This window comes from Meleagris gallopavo, chromosome 2 (genome assembly GCF_000146605.3).
Source record: "Meleagris gallopavo isolate NT-WF06-2002-E0010 breed Aviagen turkey brand Nicholas breeding stock chromosome 2, Turkey_5.1, whole genome shotgun sequence".
NCBI classification, from domain to species: Eukaryota; Metazoa; Chordata; class Aves; order Galliformes; family Phasianidae; genus Meleagris; species Meleagris gallopavo.
The window spans coordinates 46,991,645-47,005,115 of record NC_015012.2 but is presented as its reverse complement, the minus strand read 5'-3'; the positions used below and the strand labels follow the sequence as shown (position 1 = coordinate 47,005,115).

Sequence of the window (13,471 nt, the reverse complement as noted above, 5' to 3'; positions counted from 1 at the left end):
TTTTTTCCCTTTTGAAAAATGAAGTGAAAGTTTATCAACCTGTACAGTTAAATGAAAGACCAGCGAGCCAAATGAGGAAGTAAACCCTTCCTTTAGAATGAGCTCTAACCTGCTCACAGCACTTGTTTGCTCTCTGCTCACTCCAGCCCTGCCTTAAGGCTCTCTATACCAGGCAGCTTCCTTGTGGCTGCTCTGAGCAGCTCCCAGCTGCCCACAGTGATGGCACCGTGGGGATCGGACAGGTAACATGGGGTGAGTGGGGCTGCTGGTGGGCATGGGTCCTGGCACTGCTTGCTGCTGTGGCGTCTGAGGAATGTATCACAAAGGGTGGGAGAGGAAAGACACTGATCGCTCTGTAGTCATCTGGTCGTCTTGTTGGGGTTTATGTGCGTCCCCCATTTGGGAGTCTAAAACACCCTGATTTATTTGAAAGTGCAGCAGCCTATATTCCTTCTGAGAAGAAAAAGCTCCTGGAATGGCCCAGGAGTGCTGCCTGGTGCAGGTTGAATGAATTGTGGGGTGGTTCTCAGGAACAGGGGAGGAAGGGGCAGCCAGGACTGGGCAGGGGGAATGCTGCCACAGTGCAAAGTTGTTGCTGTGCCTGCATGCGTGGCCAAATGCATTTTACTTTCCTTATTTCTAGCTAAAACATGAAGATTATAAAATAATTTAGAAACAATACTGAAGCTGTTCCTTCTAGTTGTGAGGGTGCAAAGAAGGGGGCACAAGGCTTTGTGGGCTGGGCACAATTTGTTTGGGGGAAAAGATCAGCCCAGGATCTGAGGGCTCAGTGCTGGTGGAGCACAAAGCCAGAGTGGCTGCCTAGTGTGTCTGTGAGGACAAGGGAAGCAGCAGGAGGAAATACAAGCAGTTTGCATATGAAGGTTGTAAAGTTTATAAGTTGGATTTTACAACCTACTTGTGTCTGATAGCAGAAGGTGGACTCTGTGGTGCGCTGCTTCTTTTGTTGTGTTTTTGCACTGATTGTAGCAACCAGCTGACCTGTTGGACTTGGGTATGCTGCTGATTGCTCATCCAAGTATCAATCGGTGACTCTTATTCCCTGGGTTGGTTCAGCCCAGAGCAGAGGAGCTGAGGGGAGCCCTGATGGCGGCTGCAGCTCTTTGCGAGGGGAGTGGAGGGGCAGCGCCAAGCTCTGCTTTCTGTGACCGCGACAGGGAACCGCATGGAGCTGTGTCAGAGGAGGGGCAGCTGGGGGTTAGGGAAAGGGTCTGCACCAGAGGGTGGTGGGCATGGAACGGGCTGCCCAGGGCAGGGGGCATGGCCACCGGTGCTGGAGTTCACAGAACGTCTGGATAGCCCTCTCAGACAGGGTTTGATTTTGGGTGATGCTGTGTGGAGCTGGAGGTTGGACTCGATGATCCCTGTGGGTCCAGTCTAACTTGGGATGTTCTATGATTCTACAATTCTGTGAAGAGTGATCTGTTCGAGTTTCCCTTTGTAAGAGTCACCTCAGTGACTATCTGTGCTATCTGTGAGCATGCCTTCCATCTCAGAGTTCCATATTTGCTCTTTCTGTGGCGAAAACCCTGCAGTCGCTGCATTACCCATTGCTAACGTCTGGCCAAACAGTAGCAGAGATCCAGTGGATGACTTTGCAGAAAAACAGACGTGGCCAGCAGCACTGCAGAAGAGCAGCCTTTGCTCAGCAGGTGCTGCTGCTGACAGATGTGGCCTCTACACCCCAGAGCTGGGATCTCTCCTGGCAAGGCTGAGCCTGCATTCAATGGAGCTGGGGACAAACACAATGCAACAGGGTGCTAGTGTGGGAAATCACCCTGAAACAAACAACATACATCAAGACATGTGGAAATGCAGGTCAACAAAATAGCACTGAGGGTTATTAAAATCACCGACGCTGTTCGTAACTTTTACTAGAGTTCTAGATTTCTTCTTCAGAAAAGCACACTGTCTAAGCCATCATGAAGTGACCTGCCAATGAATGGACTGCAGTGGTCCCACAGTCCTCTTCTTCCCAGGGAGCTGTGTGCAAGGTGTCTTTTTATAAGATCTCAAGTCTTATAGGCAAAGGAGCATCGAGATTTAGATCTGAATGCCTCACTCTAGCAGAGCTCCAGAGTTTGCAGCATCTTCCCTGAGCAGTTTACTCAGCGTTGTACTCAGGAGTGACCTGCACTTGGTCTCCCATCAGTGAGGGTGATGTGAGATATACAGGGAAGGGAAGACAGCCAGGCTTGTTTCTTACACATGTGTAGGTGATGCAACAGTAGCTCTGATACTGGTGGTATCAATAACTGCAGAGATCTAGTTAGATAAGTGTCTGTGCAAGCATGCCAAGCATGCCTGAAAAAATGTGGCTTGATTGTTGAGTATCACCACATATGTCCTTCTGCTGTCATGCTTGGTAGGTGAAGCAGTTCTGAAGCTTACATTGCCCATCACGGTCAGTTACTAGGTAGACCAGAAATGTAAATAGTCATGCTATGGAGAAGCTTGAGGTAGCATCCTGCTACCTCGGCACAGTCATTTCTGAGTTACAGGTGTCTTTTGACAATGAATCTAAGTGAAACTGAAACCGATTTTCAGATTTGTTTGCTTCCAACCACTACCCATGACAGCCTTCAAAAAACAAGCTGCTTCTCCGAATACAAAAACAACAGGAAAATATTAACTCAGGCATCACTGGAACAGGTGAGTGGTAGAATTTCATAAGATATGTCTGTCCATACACACACAGGCACATACTAGGAAACACAGTTCTATTAAGAAGAGTTCAGAGTTCACAGCTAAATAATGTTTCCCTAAACCACTTGGTGAGATTCGTCGTACATGTTAAGTTGCTATGGCATCTGAGATCATCCAACAGCATTCAACAGATAATTATCTGCGCCTCATTAACCACACTGAGCAAATTGAAAATCCCCGGTTACACCGCCTTTTATATCATTTCCTGTGAGATAAGTCCAAAGAACAAACTTACGCATACAGTGAACCTGGGTAAAGACAGGCTTGCATAGCTCGTGAAGTAGGATGACACCTGTCTGACATAACGCCTGGAGAATGACAAATGTCGCCTGGACCAATTGACTGCTTTTATAAATAAGAGAGGATCAGGAAAACACTTGAATGTTGAGAGAAGACTGGGGTAGTGCACGAGGCGACCAACTGAGCTTGCACATTCTGCCTTAACGCTTGCATTTTGTTATTTCTAATCTTTCCCCACCTAAAGCTGATGCCCGCTGGAGAAGGACAGGAAGACAGAAGCTCCGCATTTGGAAGGAAGGCAGATGCCTGCTAGGATGGCCCTGACCAGTTCATTTTCCAGCAAGCCAGTACTGCCAGGCTCCGAGGGAGTTTCGACGGGGAGAGAAGTTCACCAGAGCAAGCTGGACTTTTTCTGCAAGCTAGGCTATGGTAAGCAGGACATCTGCAAAGTGCTGGAGAGCCTGGGCCAGGAGGCCCTGGAGGATGATGTGCTCAAAGAGCTGATTCGGATGGGGAGAAAACCTCAAGCTCTGGAGAGCCAGGCTCAGCCTCCCCAACTAAAACTTGTCGCCCGTGGGTCGTGCAGCACTTCACCTGTGCCAAAGTGGCTTGGAGAAGAGGAAGGTGATTCCTCCAGTCACTTGAGAGCCATTGTGATTGATGGCAGCAATGTAGCAATGAGGTAAGCTTTGCTTTTTAAGACATCTCTCTTTCTCAGTAGTTTTTGCATTTTAAAGATGATGGATTGAAGTGGGTTTTTCTCCAGGTGAGATGTCTGGATTTGATGTATGGTAGATGAACCACTGCTTATTCTTGTTATTTGGCTGGGAACCTTTTGTGTCCATGCCCATAAATACACACAGCAAATACAGTCACTGCCTTGCTCTGCATTTGACCTTTTACAAGCTCACAGCAGCTAATGTGCACTGTTTATGGTGGGATGATTCAGCAGCCCTTTCTCTTTGTGCTCACCATTCGTGTCTCCCTGCCTTTTCATACAGTTACCTAGGGATCCCAAATGAACAGGAAAGCCCCACTAATATAAGAAAGAGAGGGAAAATAAAGACAGGTGGCTGTGGTTCCTAACAAAATCACAACTGTATCGTCTTGGCTTGCAACTAAATTCCACCAAGGTTCTTGGCTGGTATCTTTTTGGTTTTGTTTTTTTTTTTAATATTTTATAAACATTAGGAAAATTGGTCGTTGGCTTTTATCTTAAATGTTCTCATTTATTTATTAATTCTGTTTCTGGGAAATGTTATAGCAACTCATCTTGGCCAATTATACTTCCTAAGTAGTGTCCTGACACTGTAAAAGCACTCTGTGATGTAGAGCCTGGCATTCTCATGCGGATGAGAAATCCTAGAGCAGCAGCAGCAGCTTGGCCTCCATTCCTCTGAGCAATGAGAACTGTCAGAGGCCTTGCCAGACTCCAGGATGCCCTTTGTATCCACTATTTCTCCCTGTGACTCCTGCTTTCTTCTGCAGGGCCAGGCCCATCCCTGCACTTTGGAATAGAGAGGAGAAAGGTTTCCTCCCTTGGTGTGAGGTGAGATAAGACTACATCCCCTCTGGTTAGAGGGTGAAAGAGAGTAGTGCATCCAGAGCAGGTGATCTTGGAGACTAAGCAAGTTCTGCCATCTTCTGGAAGAAGGAAGAAATTCCACCCAAAAGCAAGGGTGATCCTCAGGGAAGCTCACAACTAGTGAGAAATACACAGCAGAACAGAGCTCTTTAGCTTTAGCCAAGCTATCAGCTGAGTAGCTGGCTGCTAGAGTCTCCTGTACTTCCACCCTAGACCCTCCTCAGGCTGTTCTTCTACTTCTCTGTATGCAAGGCAGAGAGGTGCTTGCCTGTCTAGATTCTTGAAGGATAGTGTTTTGCTGTGGATTCCTTGTTTTCACCTAAACAGAATTAGAGGAATGTGAAGTAGTTTCCAGCTTCAGAAAGGCAAAGGTTTTACAGCTCCGCTCAGACATCCCCATCTGCCTTGGTAAGTTATGGAGTGTTTGGCACAATGGAGGAGACTAGTGATCCTGCCAGGGTATGTAGACCCCTGGAAGGAGCTGCTTTCCTGTCCAGGATGTGTAGCCTAAGTGGTACTGGCTGACATTTGCCCTCTGGCTAATGGGATGAGATCCTCATTTTAATTTTTCTGATTTGTTATTGTCAGTTGGAAAAGAGCTGTTTGCAGCATAATCAGGGAATAGAGTTGTTTGTTGTGTTTTCTTGCTGGAAAAAAAATAAAAGTTTAGGAGAAGCAACAATTTAGGGATGGAGCTGACAAAATCTTGAAGCTTAGATAGACACTTGTGTGGGGAAAAAAACATCTCAAGCATTTGTATTTCTGTCTTGGGACTGGTGTTTCTGGAACACTTCACAGTTAGCACTGATGGCTTATTGCATGGTGCAAGGTTTTGAAAAAGATGTATATGCCCCAAGTTCATCCATCAAGACTGAATGGCAAATACCCTTGCCTTCAGCCAGTTTCACTAACCAGACACCTCAGTGTGCTTTGCATTTCCATTAGGTATAGTTAGAAACTTAGTCATCTGCCAGCCTATGGTTTAGCTAGGCCAGTGGGGGAAATCAATCAAGTTTTGGTGTTGTAGAAGAGGAACAAGTAATCCTGTAACACTGAAGGGACTATCTACTCTAGAGTTTGCACTTTTACATCCAGTTTTTAAGCTGTGACATATACAGAGGCCTTTTCGTGGGCCAGCTGAGTCCTGCTTTCTGCTCTTAAGAATCACAGAATCACAGAATGGCTTGGGTTGGAAGGGACCTCAAGAATCACGAAGCTCCAACCCCCTGCCACAGGCAGGGCCACTACCCTCCGAAAGTAAGTTTCCTTACTTTGGTAATATGTGATTATCATAGGGAATTAGTGTTGGAACTTGATGTTTCCTAGCCAACAGGCCTAAAACGTCTATGAAGGTGGAACAATACAAATACAGATAGAGGACGAAAAGATGTAATTGTTTATTTTAACAAAATTAGGATATAGCCCAAGTGTCCTCTAAGGCCAGTGTCCTGTAAACCATTGCTGTTCATGCATAAATACTCTTGAAGAAGCTGTTTTAACTAAAGTTCATTTCAAAGAGTTTGGAATTGCACAACTGAAAGAGGGACCACTTTCTGCTAATTATGGAGTAATTGGTGGAATGGTTGCCTTGTTCTCTGTGCCCTGGTCAGAGGATTCTATTGGGTCCTGGTTACCTGTAACCAAGTGGTGCACTGCACTGCTGTCAGGAAGGAGAGAGCAGGGACAGAATTGGACAGATCAGTTAAGGTCCATGGGCATGGGGTGGGTTAAAAAAGTTCTGTTGGTCAAGATTAATTCAATATGCAGGAGATGAGTGTTTTAAAGACCCCGTGGTATTGCATGGCAGGTGTTGGTGTTCAATGATGCTTGACATAGCAGTGCACCATGTGTGTATCTACTACTGTGGCTATGCATTCCCCAACTTTGGCTGTAGTGATATGCCAAATAGACTCAGTGATAACACTGAGTATCAATGCCAGGTGCCTCTTGCTTGTTCTGTCTGCCCTTTTGATCAAATTGTTTGTGCTTGAAGTGAGTGTTTTACTTCTCACATTGGGCATATATACAGAAGTACTTTCCTAAAGCTGTCAGGGCTATATACGTATAGATTAATAGTCATTGTCAAAGTAAGTGTTTGTTGTAGTGAACTTGATTTGAGAGCCAACATTAAAGAATGGCCTAGCCAATTGCACTAGTTTTCATTTGTAGTCAACAATTCAGCACTATAGATTTTATTAGGTGTGAAATGAGAGGAGGGCTAGCAGTAAGAATTTTCAGTGGAAAAAAGAAACTTAGAAAGGAGGTTGACTCTGATTGTTTCCTTTGGGGGTGTTTTGTGGTTTTTGTTCTATATACTGATAATTATCCAGAATCCACCTTGCATGCATCTGCTGCAGTGCACATCTTGGGCTTTTCCTATCTGTGCATCAAAGACAAAATCCAACAACCTGGGCAAGACAACAATGGGCCTGGAGCATCTGTGGCTCTCTCCACAGAGGTCTTGTCCCTTTTCTGCTGACCTGGGTTAGATTCTCCATAATTCCCTTCCTTATTCTTGCAGTCTTTTCTCCCATTTAATTTGACTGCTACTTCCAGAAGAGGTCAGCACCAAACTGACCTGCAATTGCACTAACTGCCTTTTCAGACATGAAAATCCATGTCGCTGTTAGCACAGAAGAAAATCCCCACATTTTATTTCATACAGGAGAGCCTCATGGTTTTCTGCATGTGCTGAAAGAAACTCTCCATCCTCAAATCGTTATCAGAAGGCAAAGGATCTGACACAGCCTAGGGTTTTGCTGGCACTTTAGGATCTGTGTCCAACTAGATATAGATGGGTTGCAGGCAGGTCATGAAAATTGCAGGCAGAATACTTCTGACTTCAGGTATCCAAACTTCTTCAAACAACAAGTGCCTGGTTCTGCTGGAGGAGGTATTTGAATCTATCCAACCAGGGCACCTTGCTCAGGAATGGAGCGTTGTTTTCTTGGAAAGTGATAAATGATACATAAGCACTATTTTCTGCCTTTCCATTGCTGATTCAGTTAGAGACCTCTATATGCTTCCTGAAAACTTTGCCTCAGCTTCCTCTTCCTATTTCTTTCATAGCCATGGAAACAAAGAGGTCTTCTCCTGCTGGGGGATCCGCCTGGCTGTGGACTGGTTCCGAGAAAGGGGGCACACCTACATCAAGGTTTTTGTCCCCCTCTGGAGGAAGGAGCCCCCTCGACAAGACAGTCCCATTGCAGGTGCGTCACTGGGCATAATTTGGCAGACACTGGGTGCAGATTGCAGGCAAGGGTTTGAAGGGTACAGTATGGTTTTGCCCTGTAAGGTGCAAACTGTATAAGGTCTCTGTTGCTTAAATTGGTCATTAATTCATTGCCACATGCAGGCTAGCAATGAAAACTGCAAACAGGGCTTTGTTACTGTGCTTAGAAGTTTCAAAAGCACTGGTTTCTGCCGTAATTAAAGAACAACTTTGTTAGCTCACAAGAGCCTGCAGAGCATTTCAGGCCAGCCGGTAAACAGCATTGTTTCTGAGTACATGTAATGTTTCACCCATTTTTCAAAGGTGTGGGTATCTCTGTGAATAAAGTTTTACTATTGCACGACTGACATCAGTTAGCCTGGTACCTGATGCAGGGGCTACGCAGCTTCCTCTGCCAGGAGAAGGATGTGTGTTGACTGAAGTCTGTGGAGGATGGCAAGATTTGAGTTGTATGGAAATAGGGAAGGTATGTGCCTGCAGTCTGATGTCTGCAGCTGCAGGTAAGAAGGCAATGGAGCTGCCCCTCTGTGTGGCAGGAATGGCAAGGTCGGAGCCTCCTTGGAGGTGGAGAAATGAATTTATTTATTTTATCTGGCCCATTTCAACTTGCAGTAACACTCGTGCCAGTACTGGTCAGAAACCTTCTAGCATCTACTGCCATAAAAAGGCAACTACAGGGTTTTGCCTACCTCTGGTGTAGACCTTTAATGGTTAAGACTTAAAAATCAGAAAAAGGTACCTCCAATTTTATGAGTAGATGCTTTTATTTTTTTTTAATTGCCAAACAATTGCTAGTTTTCAATACATTCGAAAATCACGCCACTTTAAGTTGCCTGAAATTTCTAGCATGGTGGAGATCATGTCAGCATTAACTGACTCTTTCTTTGCATATTTTTTCCCCTCTATTTCTGCTAACCACCTTACCAGATCAGCACATTCTTGAAGAGCTTGAAAAGCAATCAATCCTTGTGTATACCCCGTCTCGGAAGGTGAAAGGCAAGAGAGTAGTTTGCTACGATGATCGTTATATTGTGAAGGTTGCTTATGAAAAAGATGGGGTCATTGTTTCCAATGACCATTACCGGGATCTCCAGAATGAAAATCCTGAGTGGAAATGGTTTATAGAGCAGCGACTACTCATGTACTCTTTTGTCAGTAATAGGTAAGAGAACTTGGCTGGTGAGCAATCTGTAACTTAAAGTGTATGAGTCAAGACAGATCAGACATGAGCGTACCTCTCGTCGTCACAATTATCTCATTATTGTAGCTCCTTCTTATTCAGCTTTGGTCTTAAAACCCGTGCCACTCGTCAATTAACTTTTCTGTTTGAATGGCAACAGTAGCGACCAGCTTTCCTTCTTACCAGTCCAAATTGGGATGCTTACCCAATACCTAGTACGTATTCTGTAGTGGTGTAACTGAATTAAATCAGTGAGGGGGCGCCGGCTGAGTTAATTTTTAATTCCCCTAAAAGGCTGAACAGTGCTTTCCCCTGTGCTTTTATTACTGTGACCTTTTAGAAGAAGAGAAAGGAGAAGTTGGTCTCTCTGGCCCATTGACTATCCCCTTGAAAAGGCTGGGCCACTTCATTGCCCCAGATGCATGATCAGCTGTAGCTCTGAAATAAGTGGTGACTTTAGACTCATTCCCCTAAAAGCAAGAGGAAAGTGAGTTTGGTGTGAAAGGGAGCTGACGAGTGCAGGGCCCACAGAGGTATTTCCTACTGCTTTGGGGAAAAAGGAAGTGATACTGTGATAACTGGGGTGCTGACAGACCAGGGCGGTGCCAAGCTGTAGCCTCTTTCCACTTGGTTGAAGTTTTTAGGAAAGGAGAAGGACAGCTACGTGATCATGAAGCACAGTTGGCTTGGTGAGCAGGAGGGATATTGCAGCTTCCAGAGGCCAGGCTGTGTGGGCATCACACACCTGCCCTGCTCTAAGCCTGTGCAGCAAGCTGTGGCAATGCTCAGAGTGCTTCTGCTACTCTTGGCTCTTCTCCTTTTTCAGGTTTATGCCTCCTGATGATCCACTAGGCCGGCACGGACCCACTCTTAATAATTTCCTCAGCAAAAAGCCAGCACTTCCTGAATCAACATGGCAGCCTTGCCCCTACGGTGGGTTCCTCTCTGTCCCCCCTGGGCCTTGCTTCCTTGATGCACAGTCCTCAGCTGGGGGACAGCCCTGGTCCCACATGCGCTCCTCCTTCACACTTGGTGTGGTAGAGGATGGGGCCAGGACTGCTCAGCCATGTGATGCTCCCACCCCAAAACAGCTTTAAGATAATTTGAACATCTGCCCAGTGTTTGAAAGCCACCCTTTTCAGCAGCAGATTTCCCGGTCCATTGAGCACTGTAACCACAAGACATGTGAACTTCAGACACTGCCAAAATACACGTAAATCTTTACGCAGAAATTTCCCTCTGCTGTGACTGCACCCTGCTATTTCAGTCAGCAACATGTAAATGTGGGGTCAAAAGAGGTAGGGGGCAAAGCAGTGCTTCCTCTGTGCTGTTTGTGCTCGCCAGAAGCTCCTGGCTGCATGGTCCTGGGGGATGATCTCCTGTTTGATATTTTTTCATTCTTTCAGGTAAAAAATGCACTTATGGTAACAAATGCAAGTTTTACCACCCAGAGAGGCTGCATCAAGCTCAACTGTCAGTTGCTGATGAACTCAGAGCCAGAACAAAAGTGCCCATGAGCCTGGGCAAGGTGGAGGAGATGTGCAACTGCTCTCCGTATCGGACTGGCAGAGAGCCTATGCCTCACAACCCTGTCACAAAAATGCCACAGGGAGCCAGCAGGGGCATGAGGGCCTCTTGCTATGCAGCATGGTCCCCAGGCAGCTACCATGCACAACCAGCTGATGCCTGGGCCATCAGCTCCAACTCTGGCCTGGAGTTGGACCAGAAACCACCAGAAGCCCTCAGAGGCCAAGCCCTCATAGGAGACATGGCAGCACTCTCCATCAGTGACAAGGTGTACTCTGGAACCAGATCCGCGTGCACCTCACAGGCCAAAGAGGTGTCTGACAGACCTCATAGCTGTTGTAGCCTGAGGCACAACCCCTTCTTGCTGCACCACCACCACTGCTTGGACTGCACCTGCTTACCAGGGAGCCCCTTCCAGCACTCAGTGATCCCACCTGCTCCAGGCAGGCACCTGGAGCACCGCTGGCCCCAGGAGTGCTGGTCTGATGGGGCCCAGACTGGGCCAGCCCTGGAGGCGCAGCAGCAGCAGCACATCCCTCCATCCTCTGTGATGCCTCTAGCTGAGCCACTGCAAGTGTACAGAGAGCAGCCCCAGTGCTGTTTCCCCAGCCAACCCTTTCTGCTGAATGCCACGAGCAGGCCTGACTTCTTCCAGAAAGCCTCTGCTCAGCCCAGTGCTGCTTACTGTGATTACTGGCCACCCCACGCTGCAAGACCTCCTGCCCAGCAAACAAGTGTCCACAGAGAGCTGTGCACTATTTTCCCCTGTGCCGAAGTGAATCGAGTCATGGCACTGTACCCTGAGATCAAGGATATTGCTAGCTTGACATTACTGATTCAAAGACACAGAAACTTGTGACGCCTCCAAGTTAAACCTTTCCCACCAAGTGCAGAGCTGCTATTCTCAGGTTTATCTGAGTGTTATCAAAGGGCTTTATGAGTTGAATTACAGCTGTTCAAGTAGCAAACATCTGAGCGTCAACCAGTTATGATGCATGAGGCATTGAGTCAAGGCAATTGTTGTGGTTCACAAGGGTAGGATCTTGTCTACTTCACTTGGGAATGAGTAGGGAGGGCTTGGGTTTAATAACTGAGCTGCCAGCATGTGAACCTCACATGTTTTTAATGTTCTAATGTGCTGTTTAAATACCACCAAGGAGCCATTCTCCATGGGTCCCATTAAAGGGATCCTTATAAGACTTATCCCGACTAGCCTGCTCAGCTAGCCAAAAAAAAAGTGATTTGGCATATTTCCCCTAACACTGGGCTGTACTTCCTACTAGAAGGCATCTTTGGGCCCGTGTAATTACCTGATGGCTTTAATTACAAAGCAACCATGTCCTAGACCTTTAAAAGACCCAACTAGTGTTTATGAACCAATGCTGTGAACCCCAAGATTACTAGTAGAGGTAGCAAAGAAAGACCCCAGAGCACCTGGAAACAACTGCAGGTACGTTTCTCAGGGCTCATGCACAATATAAGTCAAGTGAGGGAAGCCCTCTGCAATATAAAAAAGTCCTATTGCAGACTGAAGCTCAAGGCTGTTCTTATTTGACTTAACATAGCAGATAGCAATGGAAAATAATAATAATAGTAGCTCTGGACTGCATCTGTCCTAATAAAGAAGAAAAAACATTGTTGAATTAACCCTTAATTACCAAACGTGATCCCATAATGCCACTATACAGATGATTTATGATGACAAACATTTAAACTCTATTCTGCTGGGACGCGTTTGATTTTCAGTAAGCTGTAAAGCTATTAATCTTTGTGTTATTCCACTGAATTTTTTTTTTAAGTTAAAATTCAAGTGTTAAGGTTGATCCTGAATGTTTTTTGGCATTTTACCAAAGTTTAAGTATGTCAGTATGACAGATCTTAAGAATTATTTAGCATGTTATAAAATGAACACCTAGAACACTTTGCTCTGAATAGGTTCTGGTTTTTTTATTCTATTCCTTTTAGCACTGATGGATAATTAGGTCCAACATTGAGGTGGCCTTTACAGAATCTCATATGCATCAGAGAATCTCTAGTGGGTTCTTCTCAGAAGTACAGTCAGGCAATAATTAAACCTAGCTTGCAGTGAATGCTCTTGGTTTGGAAAGGCGACCAAGCAGAAGTAATTTACCTTTAGTGTTACTGTCACATGATTCATTTTTGTATTTGTGAGAAGATTCTTCAGGAAATAAACTGAATCAGCTGAATCTCTTTTAGTCATGTGGTAGCTGACTGAGAAGGCATTCTAAAAGAATGAGGAAGTGCGACCACTAAGCTGACAGCTTTTTCCATATTTCATGACTTTTCCACTAATTATAGTCATTGTAAGTTTCTGTTTTTTTTTTTTTTTTGTGTGTGGTTTTTTTTTTAACATAAATCACCTCATTCGGACTGCTATGTTTTGGCTCATTGGAATAGCTTGCAGTATCCTCTGGAAAATACACAAAGATTAGAAAGTCGTTAAACCAAAATCATGGAATATGTGAATTGCTTTGGAAAGTATTTGAGGTCTACAGCCAGTGTTAGTTTCCATGAAATATGTCACACTCCACTTTAGCATCATAAATTCATGAATCAAATGTGAATATTGTGCCCACCAAAGGCTGGGCTCACTGGATGGACCAACATACTGCACCAGAGCTTCCCATCGTGCCCATGCTCATCTGCACACTGAAAGTGCCCTGTGGAGTGGAAAAGCTTCTTCTCCATACAAACAGCAAGACCCAAATGACAGTGTTCAGAAAATACACACAAAGCAGTGGAACAGGCTGTAGCCATACACGTCATCATTTAGTAGCTTTATGTCTGGAACGTAGGTTACATATTTCAATATAGAGAGCATTTAAAACATAGGAAAATTGGCATGGTGTCCTCTACACAGTGCTCTGGGCTTGCTGACTACATGTGCATAAGCTTTTACTCCTTTTTTGCTCAAGAACGCACAGGAATTTGGTCCTCATTCAAAACTCTCTCATGTTTA

General features: G+C 45.4%; 1 protein-coding gene across 4 annotated transcripts; it reads left to right on the top strand.

Moving 5' to 3' along the window:
• Positions 1-77: 77 nt before the first annotated feature.
• Positions 78-12,698, top strand: ZC3H12D (zinc finger CCCH-type containing 12D). Of its 4 annotated transcripts, none has more exons than XM_003204112.4 (6): positions 78-242; positions 3,212-3,649; positions 7,622-7,761; positions 8,712-8,946; positions 9,791-9,897; positions 10,371-12,698. In XM_003204112.4, exons 2-6 carry the CDS (start codon positions 3,270-3,272, stop codon positions 11,348-11,350), a joined length of 1,842 nt encoding a protein of 613 aa, XP_003204160.2. In that variant the 5' UTR covers positions 78-242; positions 3,212-3,269; the 3' UTR covers positions 11,351-12,698. The 4 variants fall into 4 exon arrangements, with proteins under 4 accessions (XP_003204160.2, XP_010705464.1, XP_019468442.1 ...); XM_010707162.3 differs by having other exon boundaries at positions 78-252; XM_010707163.3 differs by lacking the exon at positions 78-242 and adding an exon at positions 1,238-2,673.
• Positions 12,699-13,471: the final 773 nt, after the last annotated feature.

Bases quoted from the DNA above. Each gene is read 5' to 3' on its own strand.
- ZC3H12D (XM_003204112.4), top strand. From the start codon at position 3,270: ATGCCTGCTAGGATGGCCCTGACCAGTTCATTTTCCAGCAAGCCAGTA. The intron at 8,947-9,790 runs GTAAGAGAACTT...CTCCTTTTTCAG, and splicing joins TACTCTTTTGTCAGTAATAG to GTTTATGCCTCCTGATGATC. The intron at 9,898-10,370 runs GTGGGTTCCTCT...TCATTCTTTCAG, and splicing joins ATGGCAGCCTTGCCCCTACG to GTAAAAAATGCACTTATGGT.